The 22,371-nt window shown below is 46.1% G+C and overlaps 1 protein-coding gene across 1 annotated transcript; it reads right to left on the bottom strand.

Annotated features, from left to right (window-relative positions):
- Positions 1 to 54: 54 nt before the first annotated feature.
- Positions 55 to 18,833, bottom strand: EIF2B5 (eukaryotic translation initiation factor 2B subunit epsilon). The gene is made up of 16 exons (XM_069864413.1): positions 18,643 to 18,833; positions 17,369 to 17,493; positions 15,915 to 16,100; positions 15,640 to 15,817; positions 14,134 to 14,214; positions 13,366 to 13,443; positions 12,973 to 13,285; positions 12,196 to 12,341; positions 11,797 to 11,935; positions 11,060 to 11,161; positions 10,321 to 10,428; positions 9,341 to 9,431; positions 8,443 to 8,566; positions 4,522 to 4,647; positions 2,900 to 3,010; positions 55 to 1,825 (listed from the first exon to the last, which is right to left on the bottom strand). The coding sequence occupies exons 1-16, from the start codon at positions 18,793 to 18,795 to the stop codon at positions 1,760 to 1,762; spliced, it is 2,127 nt and encodes a 708-aa protein (XP_069720514.1). The 5' UTR covers positions 18,796 to 18,833; the 3' UTR covers positions 55 to 1,759.
- Between the last annotated feature and the right edge of the window lie 3,538 nt (positions 18,834 to 22,371).

Here is a 22,371-nt window from a genome sequence, read left to right as displayed (position 1 = left end):
ACTTGTGCCACAACTGGAGACAGACAACTTGAAGTTAAACTAAGCAAACAAGCCGGTAACACCAGGATAGATTTTATTTGCTCCCTGAATTAAATATTGGCAGATACAGAAAATCCAGATACCATTTCCCCAACATTTACAAGACTGAGTTTGCAATGTCAGAAAACAAGCACGTTTATGCACAATCCTGGTGACTGATAGTATGAGTGCACAAGATCGCCCTGCCTAAACATCCGTTTTTAAGAGGCGGTATCCCTGCTCTCCAGCATCTAATGCTGTCCCCTCACTGACAACTGTGGTACCACGGAACGGCCAAGTAAATATCCTGAGTGGGCAGCTACAGTGCATTTTTCCCAGCAAAGGATTTATTCCATGCTCCTCCTGAAGGGGCAGAGGCAAGGTCAGCACATCCAACAAACAACCCACCTGTGAGCACAAGCTGATTCTCACTGTGCCTTTTTAGCTCTTTGAGAGCAGAAAAGAGCACAGCAAAGTGGCACTTCCAAGAAAGCTATTCTTAAAGGCCTTACTGCTGCTACACATTTTCTGTGCTGGCAAAGTGCCAGAGGCACGCTCTTCCCTGCTGCATGCCAAGCTGCTCCATGGCTGTTGAACTCTGCAGTGGGTTTGCAGCTCTTTCCCTGCAGTCTGAGGGAAGGAAAGTTTTCAAATAAATAAAAGGACATGAAGTAAGCAAGCTCGTATAACAGAAATCATGTGGAAACGCAAAGCATGTGCTGCTGAAGGAAACCCCATTTACTCCTTTTCACGGTGGAGGAGAACTTAGTAACTTGCCTCCTCCTTATAGCCCCTGGTGCAACCAGTGCCCCACAAGTGAAACACAAGTGTAGCTGATGCAGCAGGAGGAGCCAGGCTTCTCTGTTCCCTTTTTTTAAAAAAAAGAAAATAATCATACTTTTCTAAAATGTGCCTGCAAAGCCAGGGGCACAGACAAGAGAGATCACACCTAAGATGTAGTGATCCATACAGCATTTCACTGGCCAGTGCACATTCACTTTTAACCAACCCCCACAGAGAAACCCAGTGCATATCATCCCTGGTTTCACAGAAGGGAGAAACACAAGGGTTCACCAACTCTACTGGGCAACCTTGTGTTAGATCCTAGCATGGCAGATGGCAAGAGACTTTCCCTTTTGGAAAGATCACAGAAGTGCCTTCTAGGCTGCAAAATGCCTTGGGCATCCCCAGACAACTGCATCTTCTCCAGGCATGGGAACTCCCGATTCCCAGTCCTGCATTTCATAGCCTAACCCACACACTCCTATTACCAACCTTGCCAGTGTCCCTTCAGCAGGAGTTCTCTTAACTCCAGAAGCAACAATGACTCCAAATAACTTAGCTGTATGACCATTCTTCCACAATCCCAACGGTTAGATTTATAAGGGTGTTGTATACATTTGCATCCATTTACTCCCTTTGTATTAGTAAAAAGGACCTCCCAAAAGACAGCTTATAGTATATCATATCCAGGCTCCAGACGGATTCTACATATCACCACCTCCTGCTTTTCCCTTATGGTTTTTACACTGGGCTGCAACCATCCAACACAAGCTGCCACTGGGCAAGTGAGGGAGGGAGGGAAGTGGCAAAGTTGGGAACACAACTTAATTAATGATGGGATTGTCAGTCACTTTGATGTCAGGCCCCACATCCACACCATGCACTGGCACTGGCCTTGCCCTGCCCACTCGGCCCAGAAAGGCAGTGAGAGTGCCTCTTCTCAGCTCAAGCCACTGTGTCAGTCTTGGTCGCCATCAGACGACTCTTCCTCTGCCTCCTCCAGCCACTGGATAAACTTCTGGAGCTGTGGAGAGAATGAAATGTAACTGGGTAACAAGTGACACCAAACAGATGCTGGGAACTCTCAACAACTACACTGTTGTCAGTGAGCACCACAATCAGGCACAAGAAAGAGTGTTTCTAGGAGAGAAGAAAATAGGCAGATTGAGTGAAGAGAGACAAAAACTTAGATGAAAAACAACTGGGATGCCATGGACAAACCCAGACTCATAAAATTCCCGAGGGAGCAATTCTTCACTCAGACAATCCCCACAACATTCAGCAAAAAGACAAAAGTTTAAGAGTTTTCTAGACCTTGAGGAAGAAGAGATGACATCTGCACCTGAGCAAAGACATGTTAGGAAAACTGCTGGGAGAAACCTCCTCCCTGAGAAATTGCTATAAGAAGACAATTTTCAACCGGGCTCAAATAAGCAGCTGAAAACATTGCTGACTTATATTAAGAGCTGACTTCGCAAAGGTTTTAAACAAAGTCTGAGTTCATCAGAGATGGCATTTTTTCCCCTGCTCCTCTTCCAGATCCAGGGAGGAGGACTGGAACGGCTCAGCCAAACTGCAGCACAAAGTTGTGCCTGATGGAAGGGGAAAGTTTATATGCTCCTTGCAACGCAAGCCAAACAAAACCACTCAGTACAGCAAACACTTAGAAATATCTGTGAAGAGACTGGTGAGCCAGGAATGGAAGCTTCAAAGGAATCGCATGGGGCCAGCACACAGGGCATTGGCCTAAAGCCCATTTCAAATGGGTGTTGGCTTAAAGAAGCTGTGCAGCTACTCCAGAAAGTGCTGGCCTCAATGCTACAGAGAGCCCACCGAAAACAACCTCCCTCTCCTACTACCTCCGTTTCTCATCCTAACCAGATGACTATGGCAGTACACACGGATATGTCTGCTCTGGAGAACAAAGTTGTGTTGCTCAGTGTTCACTGCACTAGTGCATAACAGGCCTACCACGTGATGGCAGCTGCACCACAGAAGGCAACAGGGGCACTGAACTCCACTCACAGTGTCTTTTAGCAGCTGTTGTCTCTCTCTTTTCCTCCACTCCCCACCCTCTTTAAACAACTTTGGAACTCACCCGCTGGTTTTTACGAAGCTGCTTTCCCTTGTCAGACGTGTCCCGCAAAGAGAACCAATTGAGAATTACATCTTCTTCCAGGATTTCCAGCTGGTAAAATGTCATCAACACCTGCATTGATTAGAAAAGAGCAGCAGGGCTCTCTATAAAATATTTTGGGGCTAGCTCATGTCCAAGCATAAAGTCTGCACATAACATATCCCCCAGCTCCATCTTCAACAGAAAGCACCCAGCCTGCTTCATTTTGCTTTTATTGTTAAAAATAACTGTGCTTCTCCTACCAAGCCTTACGTTCTTGACAGTTAGATGCTACGGAACATAACAAGCCAAAGTTCAAGCCCAATCAGCTTCAGCTCTGTTGATGCAGGATACGATTGAGGGCTGTGAGCAACAAAGGGCCATAGAGGATGTCAGTTCAACATGTTACTGAAGTTCTCTTTTTAAAGCATCCCAAACCCCATCCACAAAGGAGATCTAACAAGCAATTCTTATGCAGGGCCACATACACACAACTGTGATGTGCAGAGAAGAGTATGAATCCATCCAGTCCTGCCCCAGGCTCCCTCTTCCTGCTTTTTTTCTCTTAAAACTGCCTTATGGCTGGTGTCAAAGCAATTGGTCATTCACCAGCTCAAACTTCTGCCCAGTGCAGCAAGGATAAGACAACAATCTTGTTTTCTCAGGGTGCCTTTGTGTTCAGTCAGTCTCCTTGCGGCAGACCACTGACAAAGCTGGCTGCCAACTCCAAATATAAAGTGTCACTTCAATTCTCAGCCTCCAGGGAAACCCAGGCCCCTAGAACAATGGACACATGCCAAACAATTGCTGTAATTCAAGGACGCTTTGGCTCACCAAACTGAACGCTTTTGGCTCCAGTTCATACTAAGTACTTAGCCACTGGCCAGAAGCACTGGTAGCAGAAGTTAGGATTTCTCTTTTTTGAGGAACCAAGAGTTAAGCAGGCTCTAGAAGAGCTCCTCCAAAATAGACAAGGCCTTCCTGAGATTCTGCTAAAGAAATGACTTGTGATCCTGTTCAAATGTTTTCAGTGTAATAGGGCAGAAAGAATTCAGGGACAAAATATTTGTGAAGGAGGGTCAGGAGGAATATACTGAAAACTCTTAGAAGTGGGGAGATAGGTAATAAGCCACACGTCAGCTCCCCTTTATTCTCAGTTTCATAACTAGCTGAGCCTGAATAAGAAATCCCACCCTTATTCCCAGCTTTGATCGGTCTGCACTCTAAAGCAAGATAAACAGTTTGGCAGTTGGATTCCAGGGACCAAGGAGAGGCAGAAGTAGTAAAGCTCTTCCTAAAGCAAGCCTCTAGCCAAGCCTCTTCCAGTGTCACACAACCAGGGCATCCAGGTTAGAAGCTGCAAAATAATAGCTGCCTTCAAGCTGCATGCTGGTAATTAATACTTACCCTCAGCTGTGCTCCCAGAGAGGCACAGGCAGACTTTTTTTAAAGCAATTGTTATAGATGGATTTTCTATACACCCTCTCCACTGAGACCCCAAAGTTCTCTCTCCTCTAAAGCAGGCAAGCTGGTGGTGCAAACAGCATGCATTTCACCATAAATCTAGCAAAAACAAGTCCTCGGAGTTGGGAGTGGATACTTACTTTAGCTATTGATGTGCAGAGACTGTCATGTTCCAGGAAGAATTCCTCAATGGCAATTAAGGCATTCAAGTGATCTGACGCCCGTTTTATGTAGTTCTTAAACAATGGAGTCCAGTTCTTCAACAGCTGCAGTGAAAAACAAGAGGCAGAGTTCTTGAGCTATGAGATGGATATGTGCACTCAACCCTGTTTCTCAGCTGTCTTGCACTATGAAATTGGCCCAGGGAAGCATTTTGAGAGACAGTTCAGTTGACCACTTAACATATTTGCCCCACTCTGTCTATGAGGTGCTACTAATTCTCACATATGCAGGTGTGAGCTGGTTTTACTAAGCAGCTTTGAGAACATCCGTTAGCTTTCTTCGTTTTGTCTCTCTGGACTGAGTACTAGATTACCATAATAAATGTGTTTAACTGAGTCTGGTACTCAAATAAAATCACTTTGGACTAGTTAGGCGAGGTACGTACATGCTACTCAAACCTTCCCCACAGACCAGCTGACATTTCAGTGAACCTTCTTTCAAAGCAGAAGAGCAAATAAAAAAAAAAAGGGGGGAAAAAGATAGCACCGGGATAATGATAATTACCAGCTGAGTAGAAATGGACAGTGCAAAATAGCCACCCTTAAAACAGGAATGCAGCAGAGCAGCCGCTAAGCGCAAGTTACGCATTTGCAGTGTACCTACAGGGTTGTTTGTGTTCTGGAATCAGCTTCAAGGAATGGGTGGGAAGGATGATGGGTAAGAAATTGTTACACTATTAGCTGAACTCAGTTCTCTCCTCCAAGGCTTATTTTTTATGAAAACTTTAGTTGAATGATTTCAGTGCTGCCTCTTCAAACAGTATTTCTGGCAGAGTCCCCACAGCTCTTTCACTCATGAGTATCTGGAGAGCAAGTAGCAGTGAAAGCTCTGCAAAACAGCACAGACTGGCCCGACTCTGGGTAGGAGGTAACAAACATACTTACAACCCTGTCCATAACAATTTTTAAAGGCATCAGAACTAGGATAAGAGAGAAAAATTCCTCATTCGCCACATCATGACCAGACCACCCTACAAAAACATTGTAGGAAGTTAAATCAGAGTTCCATGTCTTTTTCAAATGGATTCATTCAACAGCAGGCATTCCAGCAACAACATCCCTGCCATGCTAGTACAGATATACTGTTTTTCTGTGCCCTCAATAACGTCTCCTTACAGAACAAAACAGATGAGATATGAAAGGAAACAGATAATCTGAGGAGGCTTGGGATGTGATGAAGCAGCTCTGCGTCACCTACACTGAGGGTTAATCAACATTATTCTATTCAGAATTGCTAACAGGCAGTAGCCCTGCCAGAGAGTGAGCTCCTGCACACAGGGCACAGCTGGAATTCAAGCTAGTGTGGACTACCTGAGGTAGCCTGTACTAGGAAACAGTGCTCAACTGCTCTATAGCACTCCACTCCACCACCTCTTCAGACACATTTGCTATGCAGCCATGCTGGAATTTGCATGATCCAAGCAGAAACTAAGGGGATTAGTACAAACAAAACAATCAGTATAGCAGTACATCGACCGGCTCAAGGGACAGCAGTAACAGCGGAATGATCCTAGTCATCATGGTATCACAACAAAAAGCTGAGGGTTGCGTGGCTTATTTCCAGAAAGTATTTTAGCCTTTAGCAAAAGGCTTAATCCTGAACACTCTTCCCTCCTCTACAACCATCTTCTGCATTTTCATTATCCTTCAGAATTCTTCACCTCAAATGTAGCAAAGCTATTCCTAAGTTCCTTCCAGGCTAAGAAATATTTTGTAATACTTTTCTGTTACTGTTTTTAAATCATAAGTAGGCACAATTCTAACCAGAAGCTATTGAGTTTCTGAAAGCAAGTAATTTATAAAGAAAGCAGAGCTATAAACACCCACAACATAAGGACTCAATCCAGTATGCCTGTTGTTGGGAAAGGGAAAGAATTTAAAATACACTATCTCAGGTCAAGAACGTGCACTGTACTGTTAACTGGACAGCAGAGCTCAGCCCCACAGAGCCCCTCATGAAAACACACCTTTGAGCCTGCATGAACAGAGAGGTTGTTTGGAGAGTTTCATTAAAGTACATACAGGGCAATTAGAAGCTTGCAATTATTTTAGATTGAATAAAAGACTGAAAAATGTGAAGAGGTACCTTGCAAAGACACCCATGGGCAAAATCATAACTTCCCAAGCTTTGACTCTACATGGGTAACTCCTCAAAACAGTCTACAGTCTGGAAAAAGCAATTAATTTCCTCTGACAGGTCAATTCATTTTTCATCAGATCTGGTCAGTGATGCTGTATCAACTTAAACTTCAGAGAGGCTTGTAGTCCACTTTTCTTTGCCAGAAGGACAGTCTTGACACCACTATAATTCCCACCTGTTACACCATAGCAGCATCTGTGCTGATCACCACAAATTACTTCAGTGAGAGCAGAGATCCATTTGGTCCCTGGATAAATGATCCCATGTTGTGTTGACTTGCATGGTGTTACAGAAGAGTACGGCTCCCTGACAGAAACCCAAATCTCTGCGGCACATGTGGCTGCTATATGGCCTTCCCTGGTCCCTTTAGACAACCTCACGTGCACAATCTCGTTTTATGCTGCTTCAGTGACAACAGAAGCACAGCTTTCAGCTTATCAGCAGCTTCAGCCACATTCACTCAAATCATGTCTATGGCTCTAGGAAAGGTCTGGTTTTCTGTACCGTCTGTTCTCTACAACTTGTACAAGAGCCGAACGAGATCCCTGACATACATCAAACTGGATAACTCTTTCTCTCATGCCTCAATATTTCACCTAAAAAATACCCACAGGCATATCCTTTACCGGACACGTATCTCCTAAAATTGCTGCAACAGTTAGGAGCTTCATGCTCAGGGGCCAGCACTTCAGAGCACACACTGTGGTTTCAAGTCAAACCATACATCATAACTGTGGCATTTCCACAATTTCCCCTCCTGAGGTGTCTGGGACTGCTCTACCACCACACTTACACAAGCAACCCATCTTCTTTCAGCAAGTCATAGCCAGAGTTGAGCTACAAAGAGCATGAGAAACATAAAGCAGTTCTGCAGAGAACTGGCTACACTTCCACAGAAAAAGGATTTTCAGAATGTCTAGTGTTCCCCTTTAGCTCCACCTTCTTAAAAATAGTAAACAAGTCCTTCCCAAGCACGTCAGATCCACTCACTCTTAAAGAGCACCTTCATAACCTGTAGAGCTTGCCAACTCAAATACGTAAATGGGCTACAGCAAAGAGGAAAATACTACAACAGCTTTGGAGTGGATCAACAAACCCACTAAGATAAGATTGCCTGCTTCTTATTTTGTCTTCCTTAAGTCAGGAAATAGCAATTGCTCCCATCCAATTATACAAGCTGTCTCTCTTTAAACAAAGATACAGAATTCTGATGTGTCTCTAAGACAACAATATCGTGCCTTTGCACTCGGCTGAATAAAATTGGTACCAGTTACAGTATGCAGACAAGTAAGACCTTGGAAAGGATCCCTGGGAGAGGAAGAGGAGCACTCCCTGCTGCTTCAGGGACAGGGCTTATGATGGATTAGAACTGGGTTCCTGGAATGCAAGCCTGTAAAGATATCTCTAACAATCCCCCTCTTTTCTCTTCTACAGTCACACTCAAGAAACGGAGACAACCGCAGGTACTGAAGTAGAGCTCCCACACCTATAGTCTAAGCTGAGTTCTGTCAAGCAGGTACAATAGTTTTAGTTCACTGTTATTTCTATAGAAGACAAAGAGGCTGACAAACTCAAGGAGTTCAAGTGGCCTCAGGCTTAATCAAAAAGACTTTTCATCCAGGAACTACCTGGGGCATCCAGGCAGACCCCTACACACTAGGAGGCAAGGACAAAGAAGAGTCAGATGGAGCAGGACTCACTGGAAGTAACGCTGAGAAATAGTTCTGGGAGTCCAGGTTTGCATCCAGCTGCTGCAGTGGGAACTCCAGGATCACTTTACTGAGCACCTGCATCATCTCCTTCAAGCCAATGTTATATGCATACCTGCAAAGAAAAAGGCAAAAACTCCCAACATTTCATTCTATCTGGTCTTTGCAGACTGTGGCTCTTCCCAGAGATATAGCAGAAAAAACTGATTTTCATCTTCCAGCCTTGCTTTTTATTTATTTGGTTGGGTTTACAACTATTCAAGCAGTAAAACCACCCTGCATTGCATCAGGCCCTTCATAAGCCTACAAGCCCTGAAAACTGCTATCACAGTGGAACAAGCTGCTGCAGGACCAGCACCGTCACATTTACTAGAGTGCTATAGGAATAAGGTTGCGTAAAAGAAGAGAAACAGGTTTGTATCTGAGAAATAACTAGGTAAAAGGCACTCTGATTATGCATTCTAGACTTGCTGCTGTAAAAACAGAGTGGATGTGCCACATCACAGCACAGCCCCAGCTGTAGGCAGCCGGCTGATGTTGCAATGTGCAAAGCAGCAGCCCCTGCATGAACTTAGAGGCAGCCGGAGCCAAAAACTGGCTTGCTCTCTTCAGTCCACAGTTACTTAATAGCAATTCAATCTTCCTGTTACGGAACTGGGGCAGGAAAAGCCTAACCACTGAGGATGCTACAGATGCAGCTGGTGCACTCCATCAGTTCCTGTTGTCATTCAGTCAGGATCCCTAATCTGCATTTCTCATGCTCTATATTGATAAATAAATGTTTAACAATCAAACATGTGCATTCACACCGTTTCACCTCTTCTTTCTAGATCCACTGTCAAACACAGCCGTTCAGCATAAAACCCAGCATCCCTAAGGGAACACTCACTTTAGGGAGTTGATTTCCAGGACCAGGTTGTCACAGGAAATGTTTTCTTCTTCACCCCTCTGTAATGTACCCAGAACCTCATTCTGGAAAACTAATGAAAGAAAGGACAGGTAGTTAGACAGGAGAGGGAATAGCACAGATTCTTCAAACTGTTCATTACTGAAGAAACGATACCCTTGGCAAAAGAAGTGTTCTGACACAGACGACCGTTGGTTCTCTATAAGCTGGCACAAACCCACATCAACTATTAACAGTGGAGTATAATTCAAACAGAGGAGACAAAGATGACCTACTAGATATCACTGATCCATCCATACAAATCAGTACAAAGCTATTTACCTCTGCAACCCTTTAGAGCAGAGTTTTTATTATACTTTCACAATCTAGCCTTTCCTATTCAGACAAACTTCATCTTCCTCTAAAGGTGTGAAATCAAACTTAAAATGTATTGATTTAACTTCCTTTGAGAAGATATTTTAAAGTGGAAAAGGCTTTCTTAGCCAATTTGGTTTGAACCCCTTTCAATACAGGTAAGCTTAATATAACAAAACAAAAAACCAAAACATATCTGCCAAAAGAGGCAGCTACTACAAGGACATTTAAGTCTCCAGTACAATTACAGCAGCAAGCTGTCCACACGGGGAAACTGCTGGACTTCCACACGATCTTTGAGTTTAGGCAATGACACTGTCATTTCAACAGACAGCTCAGGGAGGTCACTTTCATGAAGGCCCAGTGATCAGGCGGGAGAAAGACAGAGGATCTTTGCTTTGCTTCTCAGCCTTGGTTGCCTTGGGCTAACACAACAGCTATACAGGGAATATTAAAGAACTCTAGAAAATGCAGGAATTGAAGTCAGGAAACAAACACAATACAGACACCCACAATTTTTCCAATATACTTAGAGAAAGCACCACAAATCTCACACTCACTGCATCATCTGCAGATTCACCATACTTCTTAACAGCCCCATCTCTCACCTTTGATGTCATCCAGCTGAGGAGATGCTGCCCGACTGTCTGGCTCCTCAGAGCCCATGCTCAGGTCGCTGTCGGACTCGCTCTCTTCCTCTGAATACACAGCCGGGCCTGATGAAGAAGACACAGCATTCAACACTCAAAAGACGCAGCTGCCATACATGTGAGGAACCAGGTGTGCCAGGGACTTCTCAACCAAGTCAGCAACTATCTGTCATTGCAAGGAAGGACTTACAGGTCCAGATAAGATTTGCTGCAGAGGGGATGCTACAGATAGCACTACGATACTGGGACTTTTTAAGAGTCTGTGAGCAGACAAAAGGACAGGGATGGAAGCAAATGTGTTTTGTGCAGACTGCTGACTCATAATGGAACGATGTCAGCAGACACTGTCAGTAGTAGGAAGAAAGCCAGCAGGAGCCGGAATTACCAAAGCATATTCCTTCTAAGGCAAGGCCTGGTATCCTATAGTGTGCCACTCACAGCAGACAGCTCTGTGTGTTAGCGCAAGTCAAAGATATAATAACCACCTTCCACAGAGCACAGGGAGAGAGAAAATATGGTCCATTGCCTGCTTTCACCTCTCATCTTGCCCCCCCCCCCCCCCCATATTATCTGGGGCCAGTTTGCTTCACAAAGGCCAGGTCTTACTCTAGACAATTATCAGCATTGCAGTCAGCCAGTTTCCCCGACACAGGTCTGTCTGTCCATCCCCAGGTGACTACAGTAAACTTTTCCTCACCCCATAGGCTTTGTCTCTGCTCTTCTTCATCCTCTTCATTCTTGTCATCTGCTTTCCAGAGATAGCCTCTGCCCTCTGAGCCCACATCCTTTTTGTTGTAACCTGAAAAAGGAATGGTGATCAGGAGGAAGATGTACTTGATTTGCTTACAGGCAAACCTGAAATAGAGTGGTATAACCTGCATTTTACTGCCCCTAAATATCCTTCATCAAGAGAGAGCTGCGACTCCTGCAGATGCATATGGATTTTAGCTTTTATTTTCTCATTTGCCTTGACAAGTGACTGGCCTACTTGTCCCGACAGCAGCAATGTTCAGCTGACGACGTTTAGATCCCTCGACAAACCCAGACTGGTAGAAACACTATTTCTCAAGGACAATGTCCTTGGACACAGTCCAAGTACAAGGACATAGATCTTGCAACCTGCCTTGAACCAAACATCTCTTCCAATTTCAGCTTATTGTTTCCTGCAAGGCTCTTACTCTAAGAAAAACGGAAAATAGCTGCATTTCCAAATAGTTTAATACTGGGGTACTGAGGTACTTGAGCTGAATGTCCAACTTGAGCTGAATATCATTGCTTGTCTACTCAAAACACACATGTTCCAAGCTGAATTCACCACTAAGCTCCAGCCTGGCACTGCAAGAGTCTAGATTGGAGAAGCGAAAACCCCTTAAAAAATCCAAAAGGCAAAGCCTTCTGCATAGTCTGAGCACATGGAACCAGAGACTCACATACCTTTCAGTTTCACTTTGCTTTCCTCCTTGTTCACACCAGAATCATCACTGAACTGGTCATCATCCTCTTCCTCCTCATCTGGTGGGTGCAGAGAGATCACTGTGCCCTCAGAAAGAGTGATTCCAGGACCTACTACTACCTGCAAATACGTGCAACATATCTTAACGAAGAAACACCCTGATTGCTGCTGCTCCAGACACGCTATACACTAACAAGTATAACCAAAGATATCAGCACTGCTAGATCACACACCACGCTACCCTAACCACAGAAAAGGACTGTTAGCAGTAGCGTATCCCCCACCTCTGCAAAAAGGCTTGGAGCAGTCTTGTATTCTAGTATGGTCTAGTAACCAGCCAAAAAAATGCAAAAAATGGAACAGCCGTAAGTACAGCTCACCTGAGAGGAGAGGACACAGCGGGGCTTTAGCTTTACTTTCTCCTTCACTTCAGCTTCATCACAGATAACAGAATGGCAGATCTCCACGTTATCTGCTATGTGTACTTTGTCCCAGACAAAAGCTCCATCCAAAATGACTTTATCACCTGTTATATATACATCACCAAGCACAAATATGTTGAGCAAGGCAGTCTGCTGCTCTCCCACACTGCTGAGATTACTAGAAAGCACCTTATTGAATCCCAATGCCCTTGATGCATGATGGATGTTTAAAGAAAGGCAAAAATTGGTCTTAGAGGCCTACAGTCACTTTTTACTGAAAGCTAAAGTACTATTTTGCTCTCTACAGAGATGTAACAAGTAAGCGGTAAGAACTGATAGCTTGATTTTGCACAAATACAGCCAAATTACAAAAAAATCCAGCCAAGACTAGGACAAAGGAGTACTAGGCAGCTCACAAAAACAGGGACAGATGTCCCTCATTTACAAGATTTTGGTGGGTGATAACTCTAGATTAGTGAAGGTCACATTATTTCGACTGCTGGAACAACTTATTTGCATTAAACGTGTTCCATCTTTTAGTATCATTACGCACCCTGAAAAATTTAATATATTTCCTCTGCTGGAAAACCAAGCTTTTCTCATTTCTTCCCATTACAAGTTCATCAGTACGCACCTATCATCCTCTCTCAGAGCCTAATGCACTTTAAAAACTAAATCTCAATAACTTGAGCCCTTGCCTGGCAAGGCCTGCAGGTCTCCCATCCTTGTACTCACCTATCCTGCAGTTCTGCCCAATAACGCTGCTTGTTATGGAGCAGTTGCTGCCGATGACTGTTCCCTGGCCAATGAGCACATTCTCTTGCAGCACGCTGCCGTGGCCAAGGCTAACGTCCACTCCACGGTAAATGTTGTGTTTAGAATGGGTGTAACTCTGGTTCTTGTCATCAGTGAAGTTCATTTCCGGAGTTAAAGGATAAACCCAGCGCCGGATGATGTCAGAGCAGACAGCTTCGTACATTAGCAGGTTGCATATATGGGCCCCATACTCTTCTGTTGTTACATGCATGTGGATCTGGTTCCCCAGGACCTGGGAGACAAGCAGAAGTGCGTCAGAAAATTCTCTAATGCAAGGTGATAGGATCTCTTTTGTACTAACTCTCTCCTTACCTCCTCATTCACCAACAGACCGCGCACAAAGTCATCTCGTGTCTGGTAGTCAAAATTGTCAGTGAACAGCTCAGCCACCTGCCACGAATAAAATACAAGGAGATAACACAGTTAGCAGAAAATGTTGCCAGGGAAGCCAGACAATTAATGGCAGGTCAGTGGTTCTCAGAGGGCTGAGCTATACAGTATAGGAGAGTGATGCTCTTGCCTTGAATAAAGCTTTGATTCCTTCTGCTAGAAGTGTTAACCTTCCCACCTCCTCCTCCTAACAGAGACTACAAACAAATTCTGGTTTTCAGAAGGGGCAAAACATTGCTTTAGCACTTCCAAGCAATCAACCCAGCCTCGCTTTGTAGTTTCACTTCCAAAGGAAGGCTACAGACCAGCTTTTTCAGACGTGGAAGAGACGTTATCAAGCCTAGGCTGCAATAAGCCTGGATGTTACCCTAACATGGCACCACCTTACAAGCACTGACACTTTTCGATAGCACAGCCATCAACTCTGCTCCACAGATGCTACTACGCGTGAAGTGAAATTGCTTACTTTCCTCAACAGTTTCATCCTGTGCCAAATCAGGCAGCCTACTGATGCATCCACCATCTAGTTCTGCCTGGGCTTGAGCAGTGGATGCCAGATACAGACTGAGCACAACTGGGAGTTCTAGTTTTCAAACTGAGTACACTCAGGCCACATGCACACCTGCACACCAGCAGCACCAACAGAGCAATGCAGATTGAAATCTGGACCCTCATAAAGGCAGGTCTCACCTGTGGAGAACAGATGCTTATGTGACAATCCAGCAAGTCATGACGCACCTCAACATTCTCAATAGAGTTCTGGAACAGGCTCTGAAAGAGGAAAAAAAATCAGACGATCTGAGCGCCTCACACAGTACCACATCCCAAGAGCCTTCTACAATCCTGGGGCAGTATTGATTGAATTATGAAACCAGCTGAAGCTCTGAAGATCAGAGGAATCTACAATCTACAATGAGACATGGGCTTAGCAGGCACAGCCTGGTCATGCAGAGCAGTGTGTCAGTGAGCAGAGACTGCCCTCACCCTTACACAGTGCAGCTCTCCAAGCAACAGCTTCTATTTCAAACAACCACTTTTCCTCCATGAGGCTCCTTACCTTTGATGCTGGGAGCTACAAACATACAAAGAACATTAATAAATCAAAATGCAATATTCATAGCTTCCATACCCCTTGTGGATTTCTACAGCTGTGAGTTGAGGGGTGTTTTTTTGTTTGATTTTTTTTTCCTTTCTGGTTTCATACATCAATTTGTGCTATCATTTGAAAGTGAAAAATAATCTACTGATCTGGGGATGAAAATGCCACATAATCACAGTTTCGGTTCCGAGATGGAAAAAGTCCATTTATGCCACTGGAGAAAAGTGCCTCCACAGACATTTACAGAGCATTTACTACATTATTAGTAGACCCCATAACCTCTTCAGGCGAACAGCACAGGCAGAGGTAACAGGAGGTACTGCTCCTTGCACCTGCTCTTATTCCCCTGGATAACAGTGGTATCTACATGCCAATTTGGGAATCTTTGCAACAGTATAAATCATCCACCTCCCTCCTTTCACATGGAGAAAAGGAATCAAATAAATTCAAAAACTGCCTTACGAGGAATGGCTGAGAGAGCTGGGGTTGTTTAGCCTTGAGAAGAGGAGGCTGAGGGGAGACCTCATTGCTCTCTACAACTACCTGAAAGAAGGTTGTAGAGAGGAGGGTGCTGGCCTCTTCTCCCAGTTGACGGGGGACAGGACGAGAGGGAATGGCCTCAAGCTCCACCAGAGGAGGTTTAGGCTGGACATTAGGAAAAAAATTTTCACAGAAAGGGTCATTGGGCACTGGCAGAGGCTGCCCAGGGAGGTGGTTGAGTCACCTTCCCTGGAGGTGCTTAAGGCATGGGTGGATGAGGTGCTAAGGGGCATGGTTTAGTGTTTGATAGGAATGGTTGGACTTGATGATCCGGTAGGTCTCTTCCAACCTGGTTATTCTATGATTCTAAAATACGTCTGCCCTGTCTTCAAACTCTGAAGTAAGTCCTGAACACGTGTGTCCCAGCACAATTTTACTGAGCCTCAAATAAAAGTTAAAGGAAAAATAAGCCCGTTTATAAGGAGCTATCTCCCATCATCTGCTCCTCCAATAGAAGCAGCGAGCACAGTTCCCCAGCCCTCACTCAAGGAGGAACTCCTTCGTGTGGGCTGCTTCACTACTGCAGCCCTTTTCCACCTGCCAGGTTGCAGACGCACCATAGGAAAACGGAAGCGTTTCAGCCCCTGGGTTCTCTGGTAGTGAAGGACGCGGTTTGTGGCACCGTCCATAGCAATGACAATGTCATCCTCTTTGCACCTGGCATGATGACCAGGTGAGGACTCCTTGAATATCATCGTCATCACAGAAACATTTTTTTCCATCTTACGACGCAACCTGAAAGAGAATGGCAGAACTTTAAAATCAGTCTTCAGAGAATTAAAGCGCAGCGGCTCAGCACACCAGGTGAGTATACGCTCCTTTCAACACCTACTTATGCTCTTCCAGGGCTCTGGATATATTCAAATTGGACACCACATCTCCAGTGACGAGAATGAAGTCAGAACGAACAAGAGACTTGGCATCAACATCTCGTAGCACGTCACCAAGGGAGCGGTACAGGTCAGAAGTCACAAAGCGCACCGTGTTGGGAGAGGTATGGCGGCACCACTTGGATTTTCTGTAAGGTGAAAAATGTGTCAGGAAGGCATAAATAGGATATTTCTACAGAGAACATTCAGGATACAGTGACCCAGTGCATACCATGTCCATAATGGAATGCAAGGAGAATCATATTATAAGGAGCTATTGATAGGCTTCGGTATGCTCATTTGCACACAGCAGAGGAACTGAAGAGGGTTAGACTTGGACACTGTAACTTATGGAAAGTTCAGAAACTAACATCATTGCAAGCCAAGTTTTGACAAAGGAGAAGGAAAAATTGCACACAACAAACTTTTTTTCTTGGAAAGCAGCACCTCAGACAGGGAAAAGACTGCATGCTTTTCTCTAGCTTTTACGGACCTGCAGCATGCAGAGGCAAGGGTGACAAGAGAGCTGTTTCTATGTGCTGCGTGGCATACCAAGACAAGGCGCAATGCAAAGGGCAGTACTCCAATTTACATGGCTACCCAGAAGAAAGCCCTGCCTTTAGACAAGAGTTAAATGCCAATATAAATGCAGTCCCAAAACACTCAATGCTTTTAATACACTGCACAACCACGTTTCTTCACAGGAAAAATTACTGCGTTCAGCTCTGGACTGTACTGTGTCCAGCTCAGGAGCCCTCAGCACAGGAGGGACATGGAGCTGTTGCAGAAGGTCCAGAGAACGGCCATGAAAATGATGAGAGGGTTGGAGCACTCCTCCTACAAGAAGGACAGACTGAGGGATTTGGGGTTGCTTAGCCTGGACAAAAGCAGACTCTAGGGAGACCTTATAGCAGCCTTCCAGTACCTAAAGTGGGCCTGTAAGAAAGATGGGGATAGACTTTTTAGCAAAGCCTGTTGTGACAGGACAAGGGGTGATGTTTTTAAACTAAGGGAGGATAGATTTAGACTGGGTATATGGGAGAAATTTTTCACAGTGAGGGTGGTGAAACACTGGAAGAGGTCGCCCAGGGAGGTAGTGGATGCCCCATTCCTGGAAACATTCACGGGCAGGCTGGATGGGACTCTGAGCAACCTGATCTGATTGAAGGTGTTCTTGCTCATTACAGAGAGTTGGACTAGGTGACCTTTAAAAGGTCCCTTCCAACCCAGACCATTCTATGATTCTGTTCTAAGATTCCATGAAAAGTGGTCTTTTGACACGTGCTAGGAGACAACTGCTGAAAGGCAATCTCTTGCACACAATTTTCATCAGAAGAATTAGTGAGACCTCTGAGGCTTCTCGGAGAATAGAAGAATCCTTTCTACGATAAAGCTAAAAAGAAGAAAAGTTTCTTACAGTAAATGCTCTTTTATCTCAGCTGACTTCCAGCAGCAGAAAACAAAGGTTTCTTCCACTCCAGTTGCTGTCAGGAACTCCAAGGTATAGTCAATCATGGCCACATTTGCCATAGGTAAAAGAGCCTAAAAAAGAAAACAAAAACCCCCTCATAGATATCTGAACAAACGCCCTATACCTCAATACCAGCAACAGCCCCTTCCAACTTGAAGATATAATATCATCAGTAGTACCAGAAAAACCACACTAGCAATAGCTCCACCATCTTTTAGCAAAATTTTTTAGAGTTGATCTGAACAGCAAGAACTTGTTTCTGGTCTTTTATAGCAGCAGATCCCCGCTTCAGAGAGAAGAGCATTAAAAAAATGAAGTTATCACACACCAAACTCTTCAACAAGGCCCAGATAAATGAGAGAGACTAGAAGAAAGAAACTCCAGAGTGTTGATTCCCTGACTCAGACTTTAACTGCTTCAAGAAAAACCCGTCGGACATGAATGATTAAGCCACAAGAAAAATGAGCGTCCAGAATTACAGAAGGGGAACCCCCCCAATCTAAAGTGAAGAGAGCATTCCATTGACTTAGGATTCAAGCCACCCTTTTAAACCAAGTTACTGATTCACAACCAAGTGATCTCATACTATTCTTTAATTCATTTTTGGTGATGCTTTGTTTCAGGCCTGAGCTTGCGTGTATAATTATGACCACCACAAACACTTAATCAGCAAATAAGGTAAAGGTAATTGTTCAGACCTAAACTCTCCAGAAGTGCTCTTTCCTTTAACATACAGCCTGCTGGTTTGGATAATTAAAGTACTTTTCCCATTCATTTTTCTAACCATGTTCTTTTACCCATTGCTGCTGGCGAGAACAAGGATTTTGCTTATTTCCGCTGTCAGAAACAAGCTTGCCAAGCTCGCTGCCCCTCCTGCACGGGAGACAGACAAAAATCAAACAGCTCGGTTTTGCCTTGCCATACGGAAGACCAAACAGCATAAACGCCACGATAAGGTCCTCGCTGCCCCACCAGCGGGAGATACAAACTCTTACAAGCGAGGAGAACTCGTCAGATGCCTCCTCAGCGTGAGGGGAGGCAGGAAAAGCCGCGGCTGAGGGAACAGCCCCAGCTCCGGGGCCCGACAGCACCCGCCGAGGGGCCCTCGCCTCGGCCCGGCACACCCCGGGCTCTCAGGGCAGGACACGGCGCGACCATCGCTGTCGCCCAGGACCGGGGGACCGGGACCTTTCCGCGGGCGGCAGCGGGCAAGTTCTCACCCGCGGGCGGTCTTTGGAGATCGGGAAGAAGCGGCGGTTGAAGCTGTCGGCGACTAGCACGGCCTGCAGCGGCGGCGGCGGCTCCTCCTGCGGGTCGGTGCCGCGGGTCCCCCCCGCGCCGGCCCCTCGCCTCGCCGCGCCGCGCGCCGCCATCTCCGCACGCTGCCTCGGCTCCCCCTTCCGCTTCCGGGGCCGCGCTGGAAGCCGCCGACGGGAGCTCCGCGGGGCCAGAACTGCGCGGGGCGGCGGCGCGCGCTTGCAGGGAGGAGCTGGGCCCGGCTGGGAGAGGGGCCGGGATTCCCAGCGGCCTCGGCGCTGTGGTGGTGGTGACACCAAATCAACCCTCCAACACTCGTTCTGGTGTTTTAGAGAGCGACCATCATTCATCAGCCCGGGGAACCCGAGAGACAAGAGCCGGGACAGAATGGATTTCCCGCTCTCATGCGTATGGAAGAATTTTCCCAGAAATCTTATGCACATTCTATTACTTTCCAAGCTCTAATTTTAATGTTATTATGAAATTCACAACAGTCAAAACTCTTGCCAGTTTGGAGCTTTGGAGCCTGACCTTGCATTTGATATGGGGAAAGGCTGCACACAGGTGATTACAGAAGAGACACCTGTTCAGCACAGATTGTACTGAACACAAGGTGTTATCATCTCCAATGAATGAACAGAGTCTGGAAAAACTGTCTGAAAAAAACCAACCCCACGTGCCAGCAGAGGGACTTTCTGTCTAACATTTGAAAAATATAATTACTTAGATGAAACTGAACTCTAGCCTAAATAAAAATATTCCAATTTTTGTAGTAATATATATATTGGCCTGAATCCCTCTTCTGCCACCTCTCTGGTGCCAGTCGCAGTCCTGTGGTCCCTCTGACCTGGCACAGCTCACACAGCACTGCTGCCTGCTTATTTTTCAGTAAGAGAAAGCTGTGTGATAACCCCTGCATTCAAAATCAAGAAAATGAGCTGAGGGACTTCCCTGTGGAGCTCTGAGCAGGAGGGCTGCAAAGAATCCCAAGACTGTTGGCAGGAGGGCCCTTACCCAGCACTGGATGCTGCAGGACTGGGTACTCACTGCCCTGTTGTCATGTTTCTATCATTCTCCACATGGGACAGGCGTCCACGGCCCCTGTTCTGTCTCCACACCACACTCTTGGCTACTTGTTCTCCCTTGCCCCCCATAAACTGCCCTGCTTTGATGCCCTGCTCTGGTCCTCGCTGTTCTCAGCTGCTAGCAGAGCTGCTCCTCCCCACTGACTGACCACACAGAGGCTCAAGGGGCTGATGCACAGTTCAGCTGGGATCTGAGAAACAAACACAGGGCACTTGCCACCCCCACCTCTGAGGCAGGACCGCTTCCTCACGGTGGAAAGTGGCACATGGTTATCAGCTCAAGGCACAGAGTGTGGCCTTTCCGTCCTCGTGACAGGGGAAATTAAGGGAGGCACAACTCAATCCTAGACCTACAGCACTGTCCCAGTGTGGCGGGTGGCCTGTACAGACCCCATGACAGTGTTGAGGGGTCTTGGGTGGGTTGTGAGGGAAGGAAGAATATAGTATGCAACATGCAGCATTCCTTCCCACTGGCTGAATTGCAGGTTCAGGTCTGATGTGGTAGAAAACAACTCTTCTCTGTCTCCTGAAGGACTCTGCAGCATTGGGTATTCCCTGAAATTTCCCTTAGCAGTTAAAATGTTCAGGCATTGCTTATGTGGTGCCATCTGCGCCCAGTAACTTGTGACTGAGCCCTTGCTGTGCTGCACCTTGCAGCTGAGTTGCTTGACCTTAGCTAGCGGCTTGGAAAACAGCAGCAAGGATGGACACAGTGAAAAAATAGAAAAGAGCTGCCCTAGGGAAATAAATCGTCCCCATGCTTTTCAAAAATAGGTATCCGCATAACCTTGGAAATCCTGTTGCCTTGGCAAAGAATTTAACCCTGGAACAAAAGCTCCCAGATGGTTTCAGCCCAGGGTTTCAGCTTGAGGAATGATCCAGGAGGTGGATTTGTCATTGCCTGAGGGCAAGACAGCATCTTCCTTCCTGCCTGCATAGCACTAAGTGCATGAACAGCACCAGAAGTCAGGTCTAATCCAGCCTGCACAGCCACTGCCCGTGTTGAGACTGGGTACTTTGAGCTCAACAGGAGAATCAGCAGATAATCTGGCTAATTACATCCTGTTCTCTCCAAATGAGGCGAGTTTCCAAGATGTTGCCCTGGTAAATTGGCAGGAACAGGGAAGACAAATGAAGGTAATTGCTAATGAACTGAACTCAAAATCAGCCTGATAAATATTCCTCAGGCTTTGCACACACATTTCCCTTGGTTTCACTGGGGACTTGCAAGCCAGTAGCACCCAGGCCAAACATTTTCTGAAAGCAGTACAATTCCAGAGTTGCTTTTAAAATTGAAATTAGCTTGTGAAAACTGAAATGAGGCTGGACTGGGTTACACCAGAGGTCCACCAAAGCCAGTGTCCTACAGTGGCTGGGCAAGGAGGTGGGAAGATGCATAGACTATGGGACTTATTCTTACTCCCTCTTCCTTGGACATCCCTGGACAGAGAACCAGGGGGCAGCATCCACTAGCTCTGGGCGCAGTAGGGATGCTCTGCTTCCTGGGCCATCCTCCCAGTCACTGTTTTGATATCTTTAACCCTTCTCTCTTTTCCATTTGTTGTCCTCTCTGAGAATTTGGTTGATACACGTCTTTTCCCTCTGCATAGTTGGTGGCCCATTGAAGTATTGCTATGCCTTGGCAGGCAGCTGCAGGTTTCGTCCTAATTTATTCAGCTTTGGAGCTCCACATTTTCAGAGATGAGTGGGACCTGTGTCAGGGAGTCCCCACGGTAGTGAGATTTGCAATGAGGAGGATCACAGGTGGTCTGCGTGGAGAAACCATGCACAAGGCAGATTTGCTCTGACGTGTCCTGCCTAGTGGCCAGCAGCTTTGATGCCCTTGGAGCATCCTTGGGTGCCTCAGCAGATCTATGGGATGGGTGTCATCTCTCCTCCAGGTCAGGGGTGCAATTAGTCCTAAACTCAGGTCTTCTTGGCCCATGCCATGCTGGCAGAGAGCCTGATTTGGTTGGGGCTATCCCCACACTGTGCCAGAGGTGACATGGGTGAGCCATGAACCCTGGTACAGGCTGTCTGGGCTCAGGGGGCTATCCTGGACTTACCTAGGATGGCTGATGCTCACCTGCCAAGTGTAGAGAGGGCTCTGCCTGTCCCAAGCATCCTTGGAGGAGCTCCTGCCTCTGAGAGAAAGGGCAGGCAACAGCCAGGATGTCTTTATATTATGTAGCCCTCCTGCACAGCTGAATGGCTCTGTGCCTGACACAGGATTTACCTAAGCACCAAACTAAGTCCTGCAGATAAAAAGAAAACTGCAGACCTCAAATAATTCAACAAACATGAAAGCCAGACAGACTGTGCATCCCAACCCTTCTGCCTCATGCCTTCCCTCCCACACTCTGGGCTCCAGCCAAACTGACAGAAGGGACACTGAATCACAGGCTATTCCTCCACAATTTGCTCATTTGGGCCTCTCCTGTGCTCCTCAGCAGAGGGTTTCTGGCAGATGAACTGCTGGGCTTCCTGCTCTTGGCATGCTGCTACTCTTTGGTTGGCAGCCTTGAGAAGGACTCTAGCTGAGGTCACACAAGAGCAGACAAGAAGGGCAGAATCTCCTCTCTGACCCTGCTGGCCACACTTCTCCTG

Source organism: Phaenicophaeus curvirostris, chromosome 10 (genome assembly GCF_032191515.1).
Source record: "Phaenicophaeus curvirostris isolate KB17595 chromosome 10, BPBGC_Pcur_1.0, whole genome shotgun sequence".
NCBI classification, from domain to species: Eukaryota; Metazoa; Chordata; class Aves; order Cuculiformes; family Cuculidae; genus Phaenicophaeus; species Phaenicophaeus curvirostris.
The sequence above is the reverse complement of the archived record's forward strand: the minus strand, read 5'-3'. Positions and strand labels throughout refer to the sequence as shown.

Excerpts from the sequence above, each read along its gene's own strand:
- EIF2B5 (XM_069864413.1), bottom strand. The coding sequence starts at position 18,795 with ATGGCGGCGCGCGGCGCGGCGAGGCGAGGGGCCGGCGCGGGGGGGACC. Across the intron at positions 11,162-11,796 it reads AAGCAAAGTGAAACTGAAAG|GTTACAACAAAAAGGATGTG; the intron begins GTATGTGAGTCT and ends TTCCTTTTTCAG. Across the intron at positions 9,432-10,320 it reads TCAGCTGGATGACATCAAAG|TTTTCCAGAATGAGGTTCTG; the intron begins GTGAGAGATGGG and ends TTCTTTCATTAG.